General features: G+C 44.2%; 1 protein-coding gene across 3 annotated transcripts in view; it reads left to right on the top strand.

The window, feature by feature from the left end:
* The window catches only part of UBAC2 (UBA domain containing 2), a 145,455-nt gene that overhangs the window by 103,793 nt on the left and 22,649 nt on the right, over nt 1-19,013 (top strand). For 2 of the 3 annotated variants that reach the window (XM_053307706.1, XM_053307705.1), the window contains exon 7: nt 8,322-8,567. In XM_053307706.1, the coding sequence (XP_053163681.1) occupies nt 8,322-8,567 (246 nt within the window). Of the gene's footprint in view, nt 1-8,321; nt 8,568-11,023; nt 11,093-19,013 lie in introns of those variants that run through there. The other variant, XM_053307707.1, reaches the window with a different exon arrangement.

Here is a 19,013-nt window from a genome sequence, read left to right as displayed (position 1 = left end):
TATTTTTAGTCTCATTTAGCTATTTAGGTCATATTTGGCTAAGGCTTCTTTCATTGTTTTTCTTTTAATAGCTGGTTGATAGCAGATATTTTTGGAAGAATTGGCAGGAAAATTAAGGCTTTCATTTTTGTTTTTTTAAACAAGGAAATGTCTACACTAGTTATTTTGGCAGATGTGGAGAAACAGTCTTCCTTGATATCCTTTGACAGACGTCGCTTCCTTTGTGTTGGAGACAAAAGCAGATTAATTCAATTACACTATATATTTGGCATGGCTTCAACCTCCGTTCTGAAGAGTCTATAGGGAGTCACGTTCAAAACTTTCTTGTGCTGAAATACATCTTTGAATTAAAATGCAAAGTGCTTTTTAGTGCATACTCATTTCTACCTGAAGAAATGCCTGCTCCTTTAGATTCCTATCAGGTACTGAAGTCATCTTCAGAAGTCCTCCTCTGGGCACCTCTTTTTTTGGAAGTAAGGTGGGTGGTGACTGGCAAGAGGGCCTTGTTGGTTGTGAATCCCCATGGCTGCAGCATACCAGTCCCAGAAGCATCTGTGCCACTCACAGGACCTATAAAGGACATTTTTTTAAAGGATGGGAAAGACTTCTTTTAAACTGAAGCCATAAGACAGTTTCCCGTATGTGTGCTCCTTCCAGAGTGAATATTAAGCAGTGTACATGCTATTCCTTGCTGCCACCTAGTCAAAGATGGTGATGGAGGAGGAGGGAAGCAGGCATGGGGGTCTGACAGAGCTTTGACAGAATTCTGCAATGACAGCAAAGGTTGGTTCCCAAGAATTCTGACTGTTCGAGTCTCCCTTCTCTTGTGGCAGAATTCATTCCAGCAACTCCCAACAGAAGGCATGAGAGGTTCAACATGTACTCAACACAACACACAGCCCTACTGCGTTGTTAATTTTTTAAAATAGAAAAGCACCTAAAGATATCTTAAATAAATGAAACTAAATAAGCCTTACCACCAAATGTTATGAACTGCTCTAGTGTTGTACTTTCCTGAGCATTCATGTCAAGGATGCTACCACTATAAAGCCAAAGTCCCTTCTTTTCTCCCCAAGAAATTACTTAGGGTGATGTGCTGTTAGGTTTTTAAGTGAAGTGCCCACAAGTAATCATATTTTACACGAAATGTATACATTTGAGATATGATCAGTGTGTTGTTGTTTTTTCTGACAAAGGATATATTCTCATGGCTGGAATTAGTACCATATGAATTCAAGCCATGGCCATAGTTTGAGTAAATAGCTATGTAAGATTGCATTCCAATGGTAAATAGCTGAAGAAATTGACATTTTGAAAAATCAGAACTACTTGCTACATTTTGACCTGAATCTTTTTATGCAGATTGAAACATGAAAACAACCTTAGGGCTGTCCTTTATTACCTCATCCTGTGTCACTATTTACTACGTGGAAGTAGAGATTGATGCCTAGAAATATTTTTAAATAAAATCTGATATTCTTTGAATTTTATAAAACTTCTCTAGGTGACTCTGGGCCAGTCATGTATCTCTCAACCTAACCTACCTCACAGATTTGTTGTGAGCATAAACACAACCATGTACACCGCTCTGAGCTCTTCGGAGGAAAAGCTGGATATAAATGTAAAAATAAATAATAAAAATATATAGAATAAAAAGTGCCAGCAGCTGGAGATAAATCAGAGAATAACTTCATGGTTCAGTCATTCATGTTTCTACTTCTGTAGATAGTCTGGAGACTATGAGGCTCTTCACACGATCAGTGTGTAGAGCCATAAGGTTTGACCTTCTCTCCACACAGACAATCACTAGCCCATTGCTGGGTGGGTGGATCACCCACCCACATGGCTGGCAGCTTTGCTCAGGTGCTCCTGCGCCCAGCTGTAGCTTGTCCAGCAGTTCCAGAAGTCGGGCAAAGGGAAATGCCGGGGTGCAGTGCCCCACTCCTAGAGCCCCAGTAATGCACCGCACGGGTGCGTGATGCATTCCTGGGGTCCCCCATCCCCTCTCCCCAAGTCTGTCCTCCGTGACTGCAAGCAGCCGTGGCAGACACACTACCCCAAAAATGGGGTTAACGGAGCACTCGCTCTGTTAACCTCGTTTAAGGGGGGGGCATTTAGTTGGGTTTGCTGCAGGGAACTGCACGACTCCCCTTCCTGCACACAAGCAACAGAACCTAGTTTGGTATCTGCTGCTCATGTGAATCTCCTCATTGGGTTGTATCCAAAGAAGTTAGTCATGAGTAAGTACCATTGAAATTAATGAGACCAGTTAGTCATTACTAACTTAAATTCCATTAATTTCAGTGGGACTTAGTCATTACTAACTTTATTTGGGTATTAACCAGTATATGTGGTTCCGTAAATGGTAGAATTTGACAGACAATTATTCCTTGAAACATAGGCCATTTATGAAAGATAATGGAAATGTGTTTATTTCCATAATATTTTATACATGGCTTGTTTTCAAAGAATTATTCCTTAAGATATGTTATCTAAACTCCTAACTAATATTTTACCCTTCCTTCAACTAAAGAGAAGGCAGTATAATAAAGTATTATTTAACACTTTTTATTCATGTGATTTCCTTAATACCACCTGGTAAGGTTAATTCTGACACTTTATAATGCAATTTTTTAGTTCTTATTTTAAATTTATTGCCCACCTATCCTATACCTTGGGCTGCTGTTGAGGTGCGGCTACAGTGATGTGATGTGATACTTTTTTGTATCACATCACAAGTGATGTTTGAGAGAGTTGAATGTCATCATTGAATGTCATCACACGTGAGTTTGAGGAAGTTAAATGTCATCATTGTTGATTTCTAAAATAAACACTTCTAAAATAGTTTTTTAAAAAGAAAGTCACATGTTGTTTTCAGATTGTGCTCTGTCCCATGCAAAGGTTACCACGCAATGGAAAGATTACTTGCTCACACCCATGTATCCTATACACATGTACACTAGTCCTTTGAGACCAAAATGGGAAAATAACTCAGAACTAAATTTGCAGGCATGTAATAGTTCACACAGATGCAGTCCAGATGGTGGTGAGACATGTCAGAGTATCTCAAAAGAATGGACAGACTCTGAGAGAAGTTTTGAAATCCAAGAAGGTTTTGTGCCTCTGCTCTGTATTTTGTTACAGAGCAAAGGCACAATGTGAAAAAAGGTAATTGGCAATGTTGGTGGTGACAAGAAAGAAAGCAGTTCCCAGGTAGAGAGAGAAAAAGAGGGGAGAGGGAGCAAGTGAAAGTTTGGGTAGCCTAGTGATTGGTAGAGATAAAAGGGGAGAAAGGGGGAAATAGAGAAGAGCAGGGTTGCTGCGGTTTGGATCAAATTTGGATCAAACTACATGTCCCCGAACCAGTTTAGTCGAACCCACTGGCTGGGCTGGTCGGGTTGATGAATTGAACTGCTCAGTTCGGAGCAGTTCACAATCAGACCGCTCGAATCATCTTGGTTCGCAGCGAACTGGTTCACAGTCTGACTGATCTGTGCACACCATACAGAAGAGCAAGAGAGAAAGAGTAAAGAGCAACTTTTGTACCTGTGCTACTAGCCAGGGGAGTAGATCTCATCAGGGAGATTGCAAGGGCCCTATCCACAAGGGTGCTGCCAAAGCAGTCAGCAAGGAGAGGCAGCAGGTTGCCAACTTGGCATCAAGTTCCAAAAGGTAAGGCACTTGGTGTTCCAATAGCCAATCAGGGGAGCATGAGGGTTCCAAGTCAATGTGGTTCAGGCTTCCTGTAGTAAGCCCACACAGGAAATGGCCTAGCCTCGGCACTTCCATTTCAGGTTCCATTGATTCAGCTCAAAGGTCCAAGGGTTTCCTTGCAAAAGCCCTCATGAGGAACCACCCAAAGATAGTGATTTCAGCTTAGGACTTCAGCTCAGGGAGTCAGGGCTTGAGACTGCAAAAGTAGCTACTCAACCAGTGACGCTTCAGAACAGTAAAGGGAGGACCATGCCATCACACTCCCACATTAGAAGTCACACACATACCATGTGTCTAAAAGCAAATATTATAGGGTTTTCCTTCTGGAGTCCCCTAGCAGCAGTTGTAAATCTAAAAAGGCTCAAAAATTGAAGGAGGTAATTAGGACTGTGTTGCTCCCCACTGCTCTCATGCGACTATAGTGGGCAGGGTTGTGCTACTGGAGGGCAGGCCGGCACCCAACACTCAAGAGTTTTGTGGCCTGGGTGGGTGGGGCTGCCTGACCTACCCCCAGTGGGGTTTCACCCCCTGGCTGTTATGATGTTCAGATTCCATCCAGGTGGAACTAACACCCAGTCTGTTGCCCGGGGTTGGGCGGTCCTCCTTGTGAGACTGCCCCTTAGTTGTGGTAACTGCACTCTGAATTGTCATGCCTCGCTTCAGGATTTGTGTTATCTAAATTAATAAAAATGGACCTGGTTCATCCAACTATACATGTCTTGTCTTTATTGGGGCCTGGGAGTGCAATTACCTATAGGGCCAAATAATTAACTTGGAGATTGCCTTAATTGCATTTTAGGATATGGTTACTGTGTTGTCCAAGACCCCTGCTTGCTCCATATGGAAATTGGCTTCACAAAGAATTCAAGGATCTAGGGTGTTTTGCCTTTCCAGGCTGTGTGCATCAGGTCTGGTTGCACGCCTGTGTTGTTTTAGTCCAGTTGGAGGTCTGCTTTCCTCCTGGAACCAAATGCCTGACTCTGCAACAGTCTTTGTCAAGCTCATAGCTTAAATTCCAGATGGCTGTCTGGTAACATAGACTTTTGACTAACATTGAGATCTAGACTTGATTGCCTCCTGTCCTGTTGAGCCATATACTGGCTGTTGAGTTCCTATTGGTTATCACGATTTCAAACTGTCACTTGTTTGGAAATAAACAGCACTCCACAGCTGATGGTGAGATAACGAAGGTGTTGCTTAAGTTTCTTACTAATAGCAAGCACCTTTTGAGTCATGGTGAACGTGTTAAACTACAATTTTTGTTTTGTTTTCTGGTGTCTGTTCACAGAAAACAAAGGAAGAAACATTGCATGGGGTGATGGAACAATCTTGTTTCACATGCATAGGATATAATTGTGTGGACAGCAGTTTCTAACTTCTTCCCTTTTCATGTTTTAATTGAGCTTGGATAATTCTAGCTGAATTGTGTATCTTTTATGGATAACTCTGCCCTGTAGCAATGTCTGTTTGATTTATCGGAAGTGAAAACAAAGCCACAGCCACTTCCTTTTTTCTTTGTGGTTTAATGTTGGGATGACAGGATGCGGACCACTAGACAGAGATAAATAGGTTTAAAAAAAAAAATTAAAGTCACTCAACTGAGCACTAACAAAATACTTTAAAAAGTAGAGATATTTTCAACATGCCAGATTTCACGCAGAATGCTAAGTGTCCTCTACTTATTATATAGTAGTACTGAGCTCTTAACTCCAAATTGGAGTGATTGAAACTGGACATTAAGAAGAGGTAAATTGGACCCTCTACCCACTCTTTTTGGAAATGTCCAGTTTCAATCAGTAAGCATCTAGCTTGATGGCTCACTAGTGATTTAGGGTTTGAGATGAATGTTCATCTCTTGTATCTTATTTATAGTAATACATTGTTTGTAACTATGAGGCTAGTGCATAAGAACTCCAGCATGTTATTCCTTTTCTAACATTCTTGGTTTAGAAAGGTTAGACCTTCTCCAAGGGCTTTTCTTGTTTTTCAATCAGAAAAACAGATTTTATAGCAGGGAAAACAACTTCAGTTTGCATGTACTTAGCTTTTTAAGCAGTAACTCCTGAACCAGCAGAAGAGGAAGTTCTAAATGTCAAAGAAATTACAAAAACCTAGTAGAATGCCATACATACGCTTACATAGTTGAAGGAATGAATGGAAAATATGTAGCAAACAGTCTTGTGCTCTGAAGTCTGAGAAATTTACACCAGTATAAAAATACTGACGTCACACTATACTAGAATATGTGTTGAATTTGCCTTTTAGTTTGCTCCAGGAATAACTATCTGGTTGTCATTGGGTGACATTGGCACAGTGAGATTATTTTGTCTTGGTGTCAGGAGTTAGTGTGTCACACCTTCACGAGCCATATTAGACATCAAGGGGGAAATGAATAGCATATCAGACACAAGTTGTACCCTCTGCTGATGTATCATATTGAGGCTATTTTCACAGTCTGCCAAAATCGAGGTAAGGGAGCCTATCCCGATTTTGCCAGACCGTGAGAACCACCGGGCTCGCAGGAGAGCCTGGTTTCTCCTAAGCGGGTCACCCGCTTAACTACCCCACCCATAAGCCCAGTTTAGTGGAGTGAGCACTCCGCTAACTCGGGCTTTCGGATCATGTGTTGCTGCGGTGCAGCTCCACGCCGTGGCAACTCACGAGGAGACCCCTGACCAGGAGACTAAAAAGCTGCCTCCCGGCTTGGGGGTCTCTCCAGCATGCTCTGCACGCTCACACAGAGCATGCTGGAAATTCTGGGGGCTGTGCTGCCCCCATTCCCCACAGCCCTCGCCAGCTCCGTGACGGAGCTGGCAGTCGTGTGAGTGGATGATTCGGCTGACCAGGGCTGCAGCAGGGATCGTTTGCGGGGTGAGCGGGCTAAGCCCGCTCTCCCTGCAAACCCCATTATGGCAGTTCTCGCCGATCGTGAGACTCGCCTCATTGTCCCCTCAGCTGCAATGTGGGGATAATAATACTTACTTATCTTTCAGGATTGTGGTAAGAATTATGTCAAGGTAATATATATGATGTGCTTTGTGTACTTTCTGAGTACACAAAGTGATGATGATGATTGATGATGATGATGATGATGATGACTGATGATGATTAGGAAGTCGTTAAGCTTAAAGTAGAGTCTTGACAATTGACTGAAGTGGCTTAGAACAAGCCAAACAGATGTTGATTCAGGCTGATCTGTGAAAATCATTGCCATCAGATGTAAAGCTGACAGTCAGCAGATTGTATCTACAGAAAGTTAGTCACGATTAAGCACCATTGAATAAATTAATTGTGACTAACTTGTCTCATTTAGGTCCCATTCATTTCAATGGGACTTAGTCATGATTAACTTTCTTTGGATACAACTCACTGAGGCGCTTCACACAATCGGTGTGAAGTGCCATTCAGGGTAGTTCAGGGCCCGCTCTCCCCGCACACAGGCAGGGAGCCGTCCCTGGGCGGCCAGATCGGCTGCCCACATGACTGCTGGCTCCGTCACGGAGCCAGCAGGGGTGGGGGGGATCGGGAGACAGACAGCCCCCGGTAGTTCCAGGATGCCCCACGTTGAGTCTGCGGGGCATACTGGAAAGACCCTCGGGGCCAGGAGGCTTGTTTCAGCCTCTCAGCGGGGGTCTCCTCATATGTTGTGGTGCAGAACCATGCTGCAGCAGCACACAATCAACAAAATGTGGGTAGCGAAGCGCTCGCTCCGCTAACCTCATTTAAGGGGAAGGGTAGTTTTTGCGGTGTGCTGCAGGGAGCCGCGTGGCTCCCGTGGCAGCAGATGACCAGGGGAAATCGGACCAGGCTCCCTTAGCCTGATTTCCTCTGGTCATGGGAATAGCTTCACTGAAGATATTATCCCAATGTCCCAAAAGTGGGCTAAGGTTACCCAGCCCACTTTTGGGAGGCCGTGTGCTGCAGTGGGAGCTGCATGGCTCTGGCAGCAAACCTCCCAAAGTACCCCTCCTGTATTCTACCAAAGACAACCACAAGGCTCTATGGTCGCCAGGAGTCGACTCCAACTTGACAGCACCGTTTACTTTACTCGGTTTCACCTTTTAAATGAATGCAGGTACAGTCATTCATGTATGAGTGTACAGATATCTGTACACTTGTGGCACATAATGACTGACTAGTACAGCTCCTCTCTTAAGTGTGTTGACACTTTAAGACTGCATATGCTTTCAGAAAGAGTAATTTAGAGTAAGTATTGAGATTGAATATGCATATTTTTCAATTTTATCATTCAGACTAAAAATAGTTCATTGTATTAGTTGCTACAATAACCATATTCTTGATAATATACTCATGTTTCAGAAAAATCTAGAATAGCGTGTGGGACACAAAGAATGTCATCATAGGAGTTTTGCTTTGGTCTTAAAATAATCTTTTTTAGCATTAATATAATTTTTATAATTATGTTATATAATTATAAAATTTTAAATAATTATAAAATTTATATAATTTTTCAGATTATTGAAATCATCATATCAGATGATATGGACCACATCAGATAATAATTTGTTAGACATAAATTTTTTTGCCTATAAACAAGTCATTCTGTTAGGTGTATATTGAGCATTTTAAATTTTTTGTGCTTTCAGATTTCTGGAATGTGCTACAGCAGTAGTGTATTGAAAGTGTACCGTGTACTCTGTGTGCCCTGTGGTATTGCAAGAATATTTGCTCGGACTCTTGAACCAATTTTCTCATCAGCGGAACCATCCAATGAGATAAGAGCTGGAATGGGAGCAACTATAGACATACAGAGGCAACAACGAATGGAATTACTGGATCGGCAAATCTTGATGTCTCAGTTTGCCCACATGAGGCGACAAAGACAACAGCAGGTAATGGAAACATTTTTTCTTAAGGATATAATGTATTTGTGAAGTGGAAATACACAACTAATGATTTTTTAGTTGATCATGTTTGTGTTTTTCCATTTATACAAGTATAATTTTGTCTAAATCATAATAATACATAAACTATTTGATGAACCAGTACTTCAGGGTTGACCTACAAGCTTCATGATGGTAATTATGACTTTACTGAAGTCATAATTGATATCAAAAGCCTTAGTTTCTCAGGTTGGAGACTGTGGGTTTTTTTTTTTTTGACAGGTCCATAAATATTCCTTCTTGTCAATTGTTCTGGAGATTGAGATTCTTTCAAATTTTGGGCATCTCTTCTCCCCTCTACTTTATAAGTACTCAGACTACTGGGAAGGAAAGTAAAGTAAAGGAAAAGTTGTGCCATTGAATCGTTGTTGACTCCTGGCGACCCCAGAGCCATGTGGTTTTCTTGGTAGAATACAGGAGGGGTTTACCATTGCCTTCTCCTGTGCAGTATGAGATGATGCCTTTCAGCACCTTCCTATATAGCTGCTGCCCGATATAGGAGTTTCCCACATTCTGGGAAACACACCAGCGGGGATTCGAACCAACAGCCTCCTGCTCTCTAGGCAGGTTATTTCCCTGCTGTGCCGTTAGGTGCTTCAGACCACCCAAACACCTCCCATAATCAAGTACTGTATCTTTGTTCCTCTCCTCCTCTTGTCATGTTTCCCTGATTGCACAACAGACTTTCCCAAACTTTTGCTTTCCAGGTCATCCATAACAATGTCAAAGTCTTCCCACTCATTTTTGGCTCTCTTGTCCCTCACTTTATAGATCCTGTGCCCCTCTCTCACTGCAGGGGTGGGGCAGGGTAACATTGCTTCCCGATAATCTTTCCAATCCTTTTAACATTTCCCTTGTGTGTAAAGTGCATGACACATAAGCAGATGCACTGGACACCAAAGTGGGTGAAGTGGCAAGGCTTGGGGAGTTGGACCCTGCAGTCCAGGCGGGACCCTCAAAGTATGCAGAAAAATCTTGCTGAGATCTCTGCCTCTCTAGGCCTCACAAATCAGCAGAGACTTGGTGCTGCCCTCATGCTGCATTTACGCTTTGGCAGCAGAGAGCAACACACAGTCAAGAGCCCTCACTTGCCGCTTTTAGTATTAAGCTGAAGCTGCTTACTTCCCTTCATCCTATGGCCTAAAGTGGGGAGAGAAATTCAGCTTGGAGAACTCATGCCCAATTTTACTTCCCCATCCCCTGCAAGGGGAAAAGCCCTCTTGTGCTTTAAAGGACTGGAAAACAGTTGCCCTCAAACATATGTTTCTACTGAGTACAATTCTCCCACTCTTGCTCCTCACCGGTTTCTCACTAAAGCACCTGGTAGGGACACAAAAGTCATGATCCTGGGTGTGCCGGTTCAATCAGTGGCAAGGAATTGTTTTGATTGAGTTAGGGTGGCGTGGGATTGCTCCGTTCAGAATCCCCTGTGTCCTAGGAACTTTGCTTTCCTGGGTGGCAATTTTTCTTCATTAAAAATGTAAGCTCATTGGATGTGTTCCCCACCTTTACAGGCTTGCCACCTCAAGAAAGGCACGTGATAGTCTTGCTTGTGCAAAATTGAGACTCAAATTCAAAAGCCCTGCCTGTGTTTCATGCTGGGGCAGTTCCTCCACGAGGTGAAGTGAGGCACTCACCTCAAGCAATACATTATTAGGGTGCTGGTGGGGTGGCAAGATGCCCTCATCACTCTACCTATTTCCCCCTGCCACCATTGGAGTGGCTTTTTACCAAACGGTGGGAAAGCCACCCCTTGGCAAATAGACATTCACAGATGGTTCTGAACCTGCAGGCACCCAGCTGCTACTGCCACTGCCTCACTGGGTCTCCCACCATCGTTCAGGCCTGACCGTTGCTACTTTCCCCACTCCTGCATTTTCAAAAGGCAAGAGATAGGAAGAATGGGCTCTACACTTCTTGTCTCAGTGTTCCCTGTTTCTTGCTTTTCAAAGGCAAGGAGATGGGGAAATTATAAGAGCCACCAGATGGGCCTAAGCAGTGACAGCTACACGTGTGTGTGTGTGTGTGTGTGTGTGTGTGTGTGTGTGTGTGTGTGTACACACATGCACAGACACACACATGTGGAAACAGATAGCTATATAAGCAGGTCCCAATATTCCATTACTGAGGGCCAAACCAAACATTTGACCACATACCTGGGTCATATCCAGACAACTGCAAGCAACAGGGTTGATTTACAGCAGAAAAATGGAAGACAGAGGCACTATTTATCTCTTCCCCCAGTTGTTTTTCTCTGTGACATGGCAAACTGAAAAGTGTTTGGGGTGGAAGAGGTGAGTTACAGTAGCAATACGATAGGTGACAAAAGAGCAGAGTTAAGCAAAGCTTTGCTCGCCATATCTTTTCTCACCAGTCACACCCTCTTTCTCCCCTCTGCTTTGCAGCTGTTTAGTGGCAACCCAGGTCTGCTGTCAACTGTCTACAGATAAGAAACAGAACCCATAACAAGGTAGTAAAACCATTTAATAGCTGAGGACACCAAGAGCAGGAAACTGGGTTTGTTCGCACCCTCAGTGGTGTTGCTGAATGTATGCCCTTACGTTTTCATATAGGTGAAATGGCTGTCATTCATTCCTTCAGGGGAAAACGAAGTGAAGCACTTGAGGCAAAATTGCAGTGAGGGCAAACTCTACCCTGTGGCAGTGGGTGCCTGTCCTCACCAACAGGCATCCTATGGGGAGGGAATATACTTGTCCTCTTTGCATACATATCCTGCCCATCATTATTATAGGCATTTGGCTAACATTAAAGAGTCTTACAGAATATGGTTGTTGAGGGCTACTGGGGATAGAGTGGAAGATCAGGCTAGTTTCTCTATTTTTTATAGGGTGTGGTGAGTGGATGTTTGAGGAAGTTGTAAGTGCTACTGAGGAAAAGAGAGGGGCTATGAAGGCAGCTTTGTAGGTTCATATTTTAAAGGACTCAAAGAGGGGAGAATGGACACTCATCTGCCAGGGATACTGCAGAGGTTTCCTGGTCTGAGCAAGCAGGGTTAGGGTTAGACTTCCACGTAAGACTTCCTAGGTCACTTCCAAAAAATATTATTGTTTCCTCTGTTCCCACTTGTAAAACTTAGCAAGTCTTGTGCTGATTTTTAAAATAAACAACCAGTAACTCATACTGAAACATGTCCATTCCCAGTTTCACTCAGATAAATAGAGCATAATAAAAGGGCGTACTGTAACAACCTGATGTCCAGAGCCAAACACAGTCTTTGTCAGTGGGATTAATTGTGATGAATCACACTCCTTGTGATCCCACATAATAGCTTAAACATTCAGCATTTAGTCTACTTCTAACAGATCTGTTGCTGTGGGAGTTGCTGACAAAAACTGTGTATCAGTTGAAACTTGTTTGGCTCAGAACATCAGATTGTTAAAGTACCTCCTTGTGCTGTGCCACACCACGGGAGTACAAACCACATGTGAAGCAGTTCATTCCACACATAGGCTTAGGACACCCGTTGGAGCATCCCCTTTGAGACTTTTTTATTTTATATATTTACAGACCTTTCTCTATATATTTATGATGGCTTTTATCTTTACTTTAGCAAGTATATTTTGTTAATTGTCTTTTATATATACTAGCTGATCCAACGCAGGGTATCTGTGCCCCTAGTTCACTGCTGTCGCAGCTGTCTCCCCCCCGCCCCACTCCCCTGCCACTGCCGCTTTTTTGCCTGCCTGCCTGCCCCGCCACATTCTCCCCCTGCCCACCTTCTTCCCCACCTGCCCCATGCCCGCCGTCTTCTTCCTTCCTCACCCGCCCCCTACCTGCTGTTGTCTTCTTCTCCTGCACGCCCACAGCCACTGTTACCTTCTTCCCCACCCACCCACCCCCATCTTCTTTTGTGCCCCCCTGCTGTCCACCTGCTCCCACCATCGTTTTCTGGCTGCTTGCCAGCTGGCTGGCTAGCCAGCTGCCAGTTGTGGCTGCCCTCCTGTCTGCTGGTTGCCGGCAACTGCCGGCCACTGTTTTCTTGGGCCGGCCGGCTGGTCAGCCAGCCACCGCCATATTATTTATCTAGCCCATCCCCGGCGCTATCAGCAGCTGCTCGCAAACTCTCGTGAGAGCTGCCATGCATGGGATTAGCAATGGGTACATCTAAGAGAAATATATATAAAGAAGATTCTATCTGATTTATACAGGTTTTATTCAGATTATTTTTATGATAATATGTTACTTATTTTTCATATAGTGAGAATACAGACTGTGGTTCTATATTGTTAATATATCTATATTTTGGAGTAAAACTAATATAGATTTTTGTTCACCAGAACACAAAAAAGTGCCTACACAGCAGGGACGTTGCTAGTCAGTCAAAATACCAGGTCCTGGGCCCACAGCTCCCATTGTGATAATTATACTCAGTCATGTCCCCCCCCCAATAATTATGCCTGACTCCTCCCCAAAGGGAAACTGGAGGAGACAAGTGATCTATTGGGGACTAAAGTGCCTCCTTTGACCTCAACACAGCATGTTTTAGGGAGCAGGAGGAGACAGGGACAAGAAGTGAGTATTGTCGCTGGAGCAGCAGCACAGGCAGCTGCCCACCTTCCATTTGTGGAGGAGGCAGCTGCTGAGATTTGGGACACTAAGCTGCCAGCCCCTAATGGCACCCCGGTACATCTGCGTGACTAGTCTAGAAGGAATGTGTGCATCCAATGCCTAATGTACATTAACCTCGGAGAAGCTGCCAGAGCAGAGCTTTGTATGTAATTTTTTGTGTAGGAAATATGTGTATCTGCATCGTGAGGTTTGTATATAGTTTTGTGAAGGAGATAGTTTCTGCAATACTAGTTTTAGGGTGGATAAACATTTTGCATGCTTCCCCTTAGTAATACATTTTCAGACTCTTCTTTTTTTCACCCTCTTTCCCAACATCCTCGTAACCACTGAGTGTCTTGATCAACACAGTGTTCTTAACACTAGGAATCAACATCTAGATGAAAGAGTTGATGAGAAAAGGGAGATAGTAGCAATTGCACACAAGCCTCTTAGTACAAAAGCATATTTTGTGGAACCCTGGCTAGGTGCTTAAATTGCTTAATTGATTTCCTCTGCCTATAGATGAAGAGTTGTTTTGTGTTTTTTCTTTATCTACATCTCCCTTGTGCAATATACGCTTTAAATTAGATTGGGAAAACGCATTGAGCATGTTTTAGCATGTTTTAGAAAAATGATCATATGAATAATGTTTCCCAACTGATAGTGCTAATCTACAATGGTTACATCTTGATGTCCATGTCTTAGTTCAGAATGAGAGCAATGTTACCACTTTTCCTTAAGCTCCCCTTTACCAAGTTGCTTTGTAAACATATGTCAGGATCCACTGAGAGCTCTTGGCTCTGTTTATTGTCATTCCATATGATGAGCAACTGAGGCTACAGTTTGGAGCATCTCCTGATGGGCAGTGAAGGGTTCTCCAGCACTGGATTGGCCCTGCTCATCTCAGTTGGCTATTGGCCCTCCTAGGCAAAACATACTATATCGGTTTTCCTATTTGGGCAGGGACTTTGCCTGGACAGCAGTCTTCCTGGCTCTGCTATGTTCTGGCTTTGTTCTTGTGGTTGTTGATTACTGTCTTGTTCTTCTGATTACTAGTTTGTCCTTCTGGCTCCAAGCTCTGTCCTCTGGCTCTTGGCTCCACTCTCCCCATGGCCTAGCCCTGATAATGTCTAAATATATGGGACGGCTGCATTTGGGTATACTATGTGCAATCTGATTGCTCCACCTTAAAGAATCATTATAGAACTGGAAGAGATGGAGAAAAAGGCAACCAAAATGATTCATTCTGGGGCATTTCAGTTCAAAAAACCATAACTAGCAGCCAGTGAGAGCAGCACCGAGGGCCGTGCGGGGCGGCGGCAAGAGGTGCCTTTTAAAAATAAATTAACAGGTGCTTAGCAGTGTTCCCTCTAAGAGGGATTCCCAGATGTTGTTGACTGCAACTCCCATACTCCCCAAGCAAAAGCCACTACAGCTGGGCATTCTGGGAGCTGTAGTCAACAATATCTGGGAATCCCTCTTAGAAGGAACAGTGGTGCTTATCAATGTTAAGGCATCACCTGTAAGCTGCCTCAAGCAGTGGTCCTTCACCCAGGATCCCGTGCGGGGCAACGGTGCCCTGACCGGCATCCCTCTGGCGTCTGTGCGTGCACAGAGATTCCACACACATGCAGAGGCCAGCGCCATGCTGCCGCCCCACACAGGATGCCGGTTGGAACGCCACTGCTTGAGGCAGCTTGCAGGTGCTGCCTTAACATTGGTAAGCACCGATTCATTTATTTTAAATGGCGCCTCTGGCTACTGCCCTGGCGCTGCCCTCACTGGCCGCTACTGCTGGGGGGTTGGGTATTTGTGATGGCACCAAGGCTCACATAGGGGAGTTCAGAATGATGAATTCAGGGGTTTCCCTTAAGCCATTTCTTAATTGGACCCAAACTGTGAGGGGATAAATTTGGAGCCACCAACTGCCATAAGCAGGCTTTTGCTGCTACAATTTTCACTGACACCAGCACCCCTCTTTGTCCAATATTATCCTTGTGGCCTTTTGCCAGAGAGTATTCCTGGGAGTGTCCAGTGATGCCTGAGAAATGTAATTCAAATTATTCCTGGCATTATTGGATGTTTCTTCAGATATGAGCGGGGGCATCCATAGATGCTAAGAGGCATTGGAAATGACATCCCCCCAGTCTCCTGATTTAGTGGCTGCTCCAGCTAAGGTTGCCATATTAGTCAGAGCAAATTCCTGGGCACAACTGTTGAGAAACAGAGAAGCTATTCACATGATTGCTTGAAACCGGGCTGGGCTCCCTTAGTCCGTTTCCAAGCAGTCGTGAGAACCACTGGGCTTGCAGGAGAGCCCGGTGGTTCTCTGGCGGCTAGTCCACCTAAATACCCCGCACCCAAAACGAGGTTAACGGAGCGAGCATTCTGTTAACCTTGTTTATTTGTTCGTGTGTCTGCCGTGGCTGCTTGCAGCCACGGTTGACACACTGGGGTGGTGGGGGAGGAGACAGGGACCCCAGAAAGGCACCACATACCTGCCTGGTGACTTCCTGGGATTCGGGGGGCTGGGGCAGTGCGGCGGCACTCCCCTGACCCCGGCCCCTGGAGCTCCCGACGGAGCTGCAGCCAGGCGCGGGAGTCCTCGACCGGAGCAGCCGCGTGTCTGGGCGGCCGCCCCAGCCTCCCAGCAAAGAGAAACTGCTCATGTGTGGGGAGAGCGGGCAAATCCCCGCACAAACCCCATCTGGTGCTTCACACTCATTGTAAATTTCAAAACCCTACTTTTTTTTACTGGGATTGGAAAGAATGCTTAATAGTGGAGCTTGGCAGCTGTTTTGTGCATTTTTCTATAGAGCATTTTGCACAGGAGAGGGTTAGGAGCTCATCTAGTTTTGAGAGCAGCAACTGGGAGTGGAGCTTCTTCTACAGAGCTGCAGCTTTCATGTTTCTTGCATCTAGCAGAGCTGCATCTTTCAGTAAAGCACAGCTGTGTTTTATGACCTGTTGCCCCTTCCATTTCTCCCTTCTGCTCCACACATGAGATACTTCCTGTTGGCAAAGAGGGCCCCTCACATAACCGCAGATGCTGCATTAGGTCATGAATGTTCTAGAAAGAAGTGGGACCTCAACAGTGCTACTAGAGAAAAGGGGTTTCTCTCTGTCCATAGACTTCACAACTAAACCCAGAGGCCCACTCCTACTCTCACTAATGCGAAAGATGATTCAGAAAAGAGTGGCAGGGGATTACTGAACCAGAGAGAGAGAGCGAGTCTTGTCGGCAGTACTGATGCCAGACAAAGGGTAAGAATTTAAACACTGACACTATGTAGCAACAATGCCTGGACAGAAGTACTGGGGGAAATGTGTAAATCGTTACGCAATCTTCCTGCTGAAATTCCTGAATATTTTGTATCCAGGATGAGACTTTTTCTACATCCTGGACAAGACATTTGATTCCTGGACTGTGCTGGCCAATCTTGGACATGTGGCAACCCTATCTGCAGCACATGCTCACAACAGCATTTAGGCCTTAAGCTGTTCTTTGTTGCTGTGAGCCTTTTTCAGCACATGTCCCCCTCCATAAGATCACATTTTGGAGGGGAAGGGTGGCTGGCAGAAGGGAGAGGGGCTAATGATAAATCAGGCACAATTCAAAACAGGTCAAATTAACTCCTTTGTGTCAGGCTTGTTCCAAATCAAGCCTCGGAAAGGCTCTCTGATTACTAGGCTATCCTGTTCTGAGCAAAAGTTTGCTAGGTTCCAGGAACCTAGAGGAAAGAGACCAATTCAGAGCAGGAAACACCATGCATAATTCATTTATGGAATCTGCTGACCCAAGGTGTGAATCATCAGTGGTGATCACTGGCTTTTAAAAGGGGGTAATTCCATTTTAAAAGGGGGTAAGACAAATTTATGAAAGATACGTTTATCAACGGCTAATAGCGGTTATCACTAAATGGATCCTCCATTTTCAGAGGCAGTGTACTTCTGAATAGCTGTGACCAGCGAAGGGCGAACAATGGGAGAGTACTGTTGCGCTCATGCTTCCTTGCCAGCATTTGCTTGGCTATTGTTGGAAACAGGATCCTGGACTAGATGGACCCTTGGTCTGATCCAGAAGGGCTCTTCTGTGACTAGAAAACATGTTGAAATTTAGTCTACAAAATGTCAGGTTTAAATCATGCATCTTTTTCATTTTTACACAGTAAATGCACAGTTGTTACTTGTTTGTGCATAATTCAGACAGCAGCCCTCAAAGAGGAACATCTGTTGCAGAGGTGTCACCTTTTCTCACCAGATGCAATATTTTGTTGGTGATTATTCTTCTCCAGCTAGCAAGTGCATTACTGTTGCAAATGCTTTACAGAATCTGGTTTGCACGTGTCATAAAGAATTCTTACTGGACAGTGACATCACCAGTGTTGGCAACACAAATAATTTCTTCCATGCTTGCTATACTTCTTAAGCTTTTTTAGAGAGAATTTTATTTTGTACTGTGTTTACACTTCCCCACTGTACCACTCCAGGAAGAGAGTATTCATGTTTGCCCTACACACACCCCAGCAAGTGTATCTCTTCTTTCTGATTTTGAAACTTTGCCTTTGTTTGCCTTTGTTTGTTGTCTATCTTTATTATGCAAAGGATCTGTGCTGCCATCCATGTGGAGCACCCATTTCTTCTGCTTTCTTTGTTTTTTGTTTAAAACCAAACAAACAGCAAATGTCTCCTTCCTGCAGTAAGGCTAGCTTCACAAGTCTACTATGTGGGGACAGAACGTCATGCTAGCTGGAGTGAATCTGGGATAATGGGAGTATAGCTCTAAAAATAAGATCCAGTTGGACTTTTGGCTAGGAAGGCCCATAAAAAAGCAGGTAGGTGAGAGATATGCAGACAGCTGTCCCAAATATGCTGCCTGAGGGTGGTTATCTGGCGGTTTTAAGCTGTGTTCAAATGACAAAGTGTTTCCTTCATTTTAGTCAAAACGAAAATTGAGTTGTTCTCAGAGATTTAAGGCTCATGGTTATTACGTGATTTGTTGAAGAAGCATTCACACATTTTCTTCGGAATTGATTGTGATAACTTCAGCGTTTGCTTTCTGGCAGCACAGAATGCCTAATTATAATGTTAGAGTGATCATTTGATAATCACAACCTTTCTTTAATAATCTTTTTTTCTTTAAAAGTTAACGTATGTCTAGGTGGCGGGGGAAGGAAATGGCTGCAATTTATTTATTTTTTAAAGTACTGTTTTCTGGTTGTGTTATTTTGTCTCTTCCAAAGTCATGCAAACCGTCTCTCCGCCCCCCCCCCCATTCAAGCATTTCTAGGCCATTGCTGCCCTCAGAGGGGGAGGCATGGGTAGCATTTGGCTTATTTTTCTTAATGCTGAACTAGCAACAACCTCTCAAGTTCAGCTTTGTCATCTGCTGTGCTGCCTTAGCTGGAAGTGCTTGGACCGTCTGCGCACTTGTTTGTTCCATTTCTGTTATTTTGAAAGCTGATCTTTCATCAGCTCAGAAAGCTGAGCATATGAGGTGTTAGTAACAATAATAATTACTACACAATCTTCACACCCTTTGTATCCTGTTTACAGAATGCAAGGATGCTTCATCCCTGCCCTTTGCAACAAAGTTCATTCACACATGTTCAGGTATACTTGGTGGCTAGGCCTGTGCAAAGCCAAATATACACCTGTCATCATGTTTTATGGGGAGAACACTGGGAAGGACTACATTTCCCAGCACTCTGTGCATGCCTTCCAAGATAATGCAGGAGTTAAAGAGGGCTGCATTTCCCTTAAAGGAGTCCCACTGGCTTTGGGCAAAGTGTGGCTGTGCTTGGTGGGAATGGTTACCTCAACTTG

This window comes from Hemicordylus capensis, chromosome 3, assembly GCF_027244095.1.
Source record: "Hemicordylus capensis ecotype Gifberg chromosome 3, rHemCap1.1.pri, whole genome shotgun sequence".
NCBI lineage: Eukaryota > Metazoa > Chordata > Lepidosauria > Squamata > Cordylidae > Hemicordylus > Hemicordylus capensis.
This window is presented reverse-complemented; position numbering and strand designations above follow the sequence as displayed.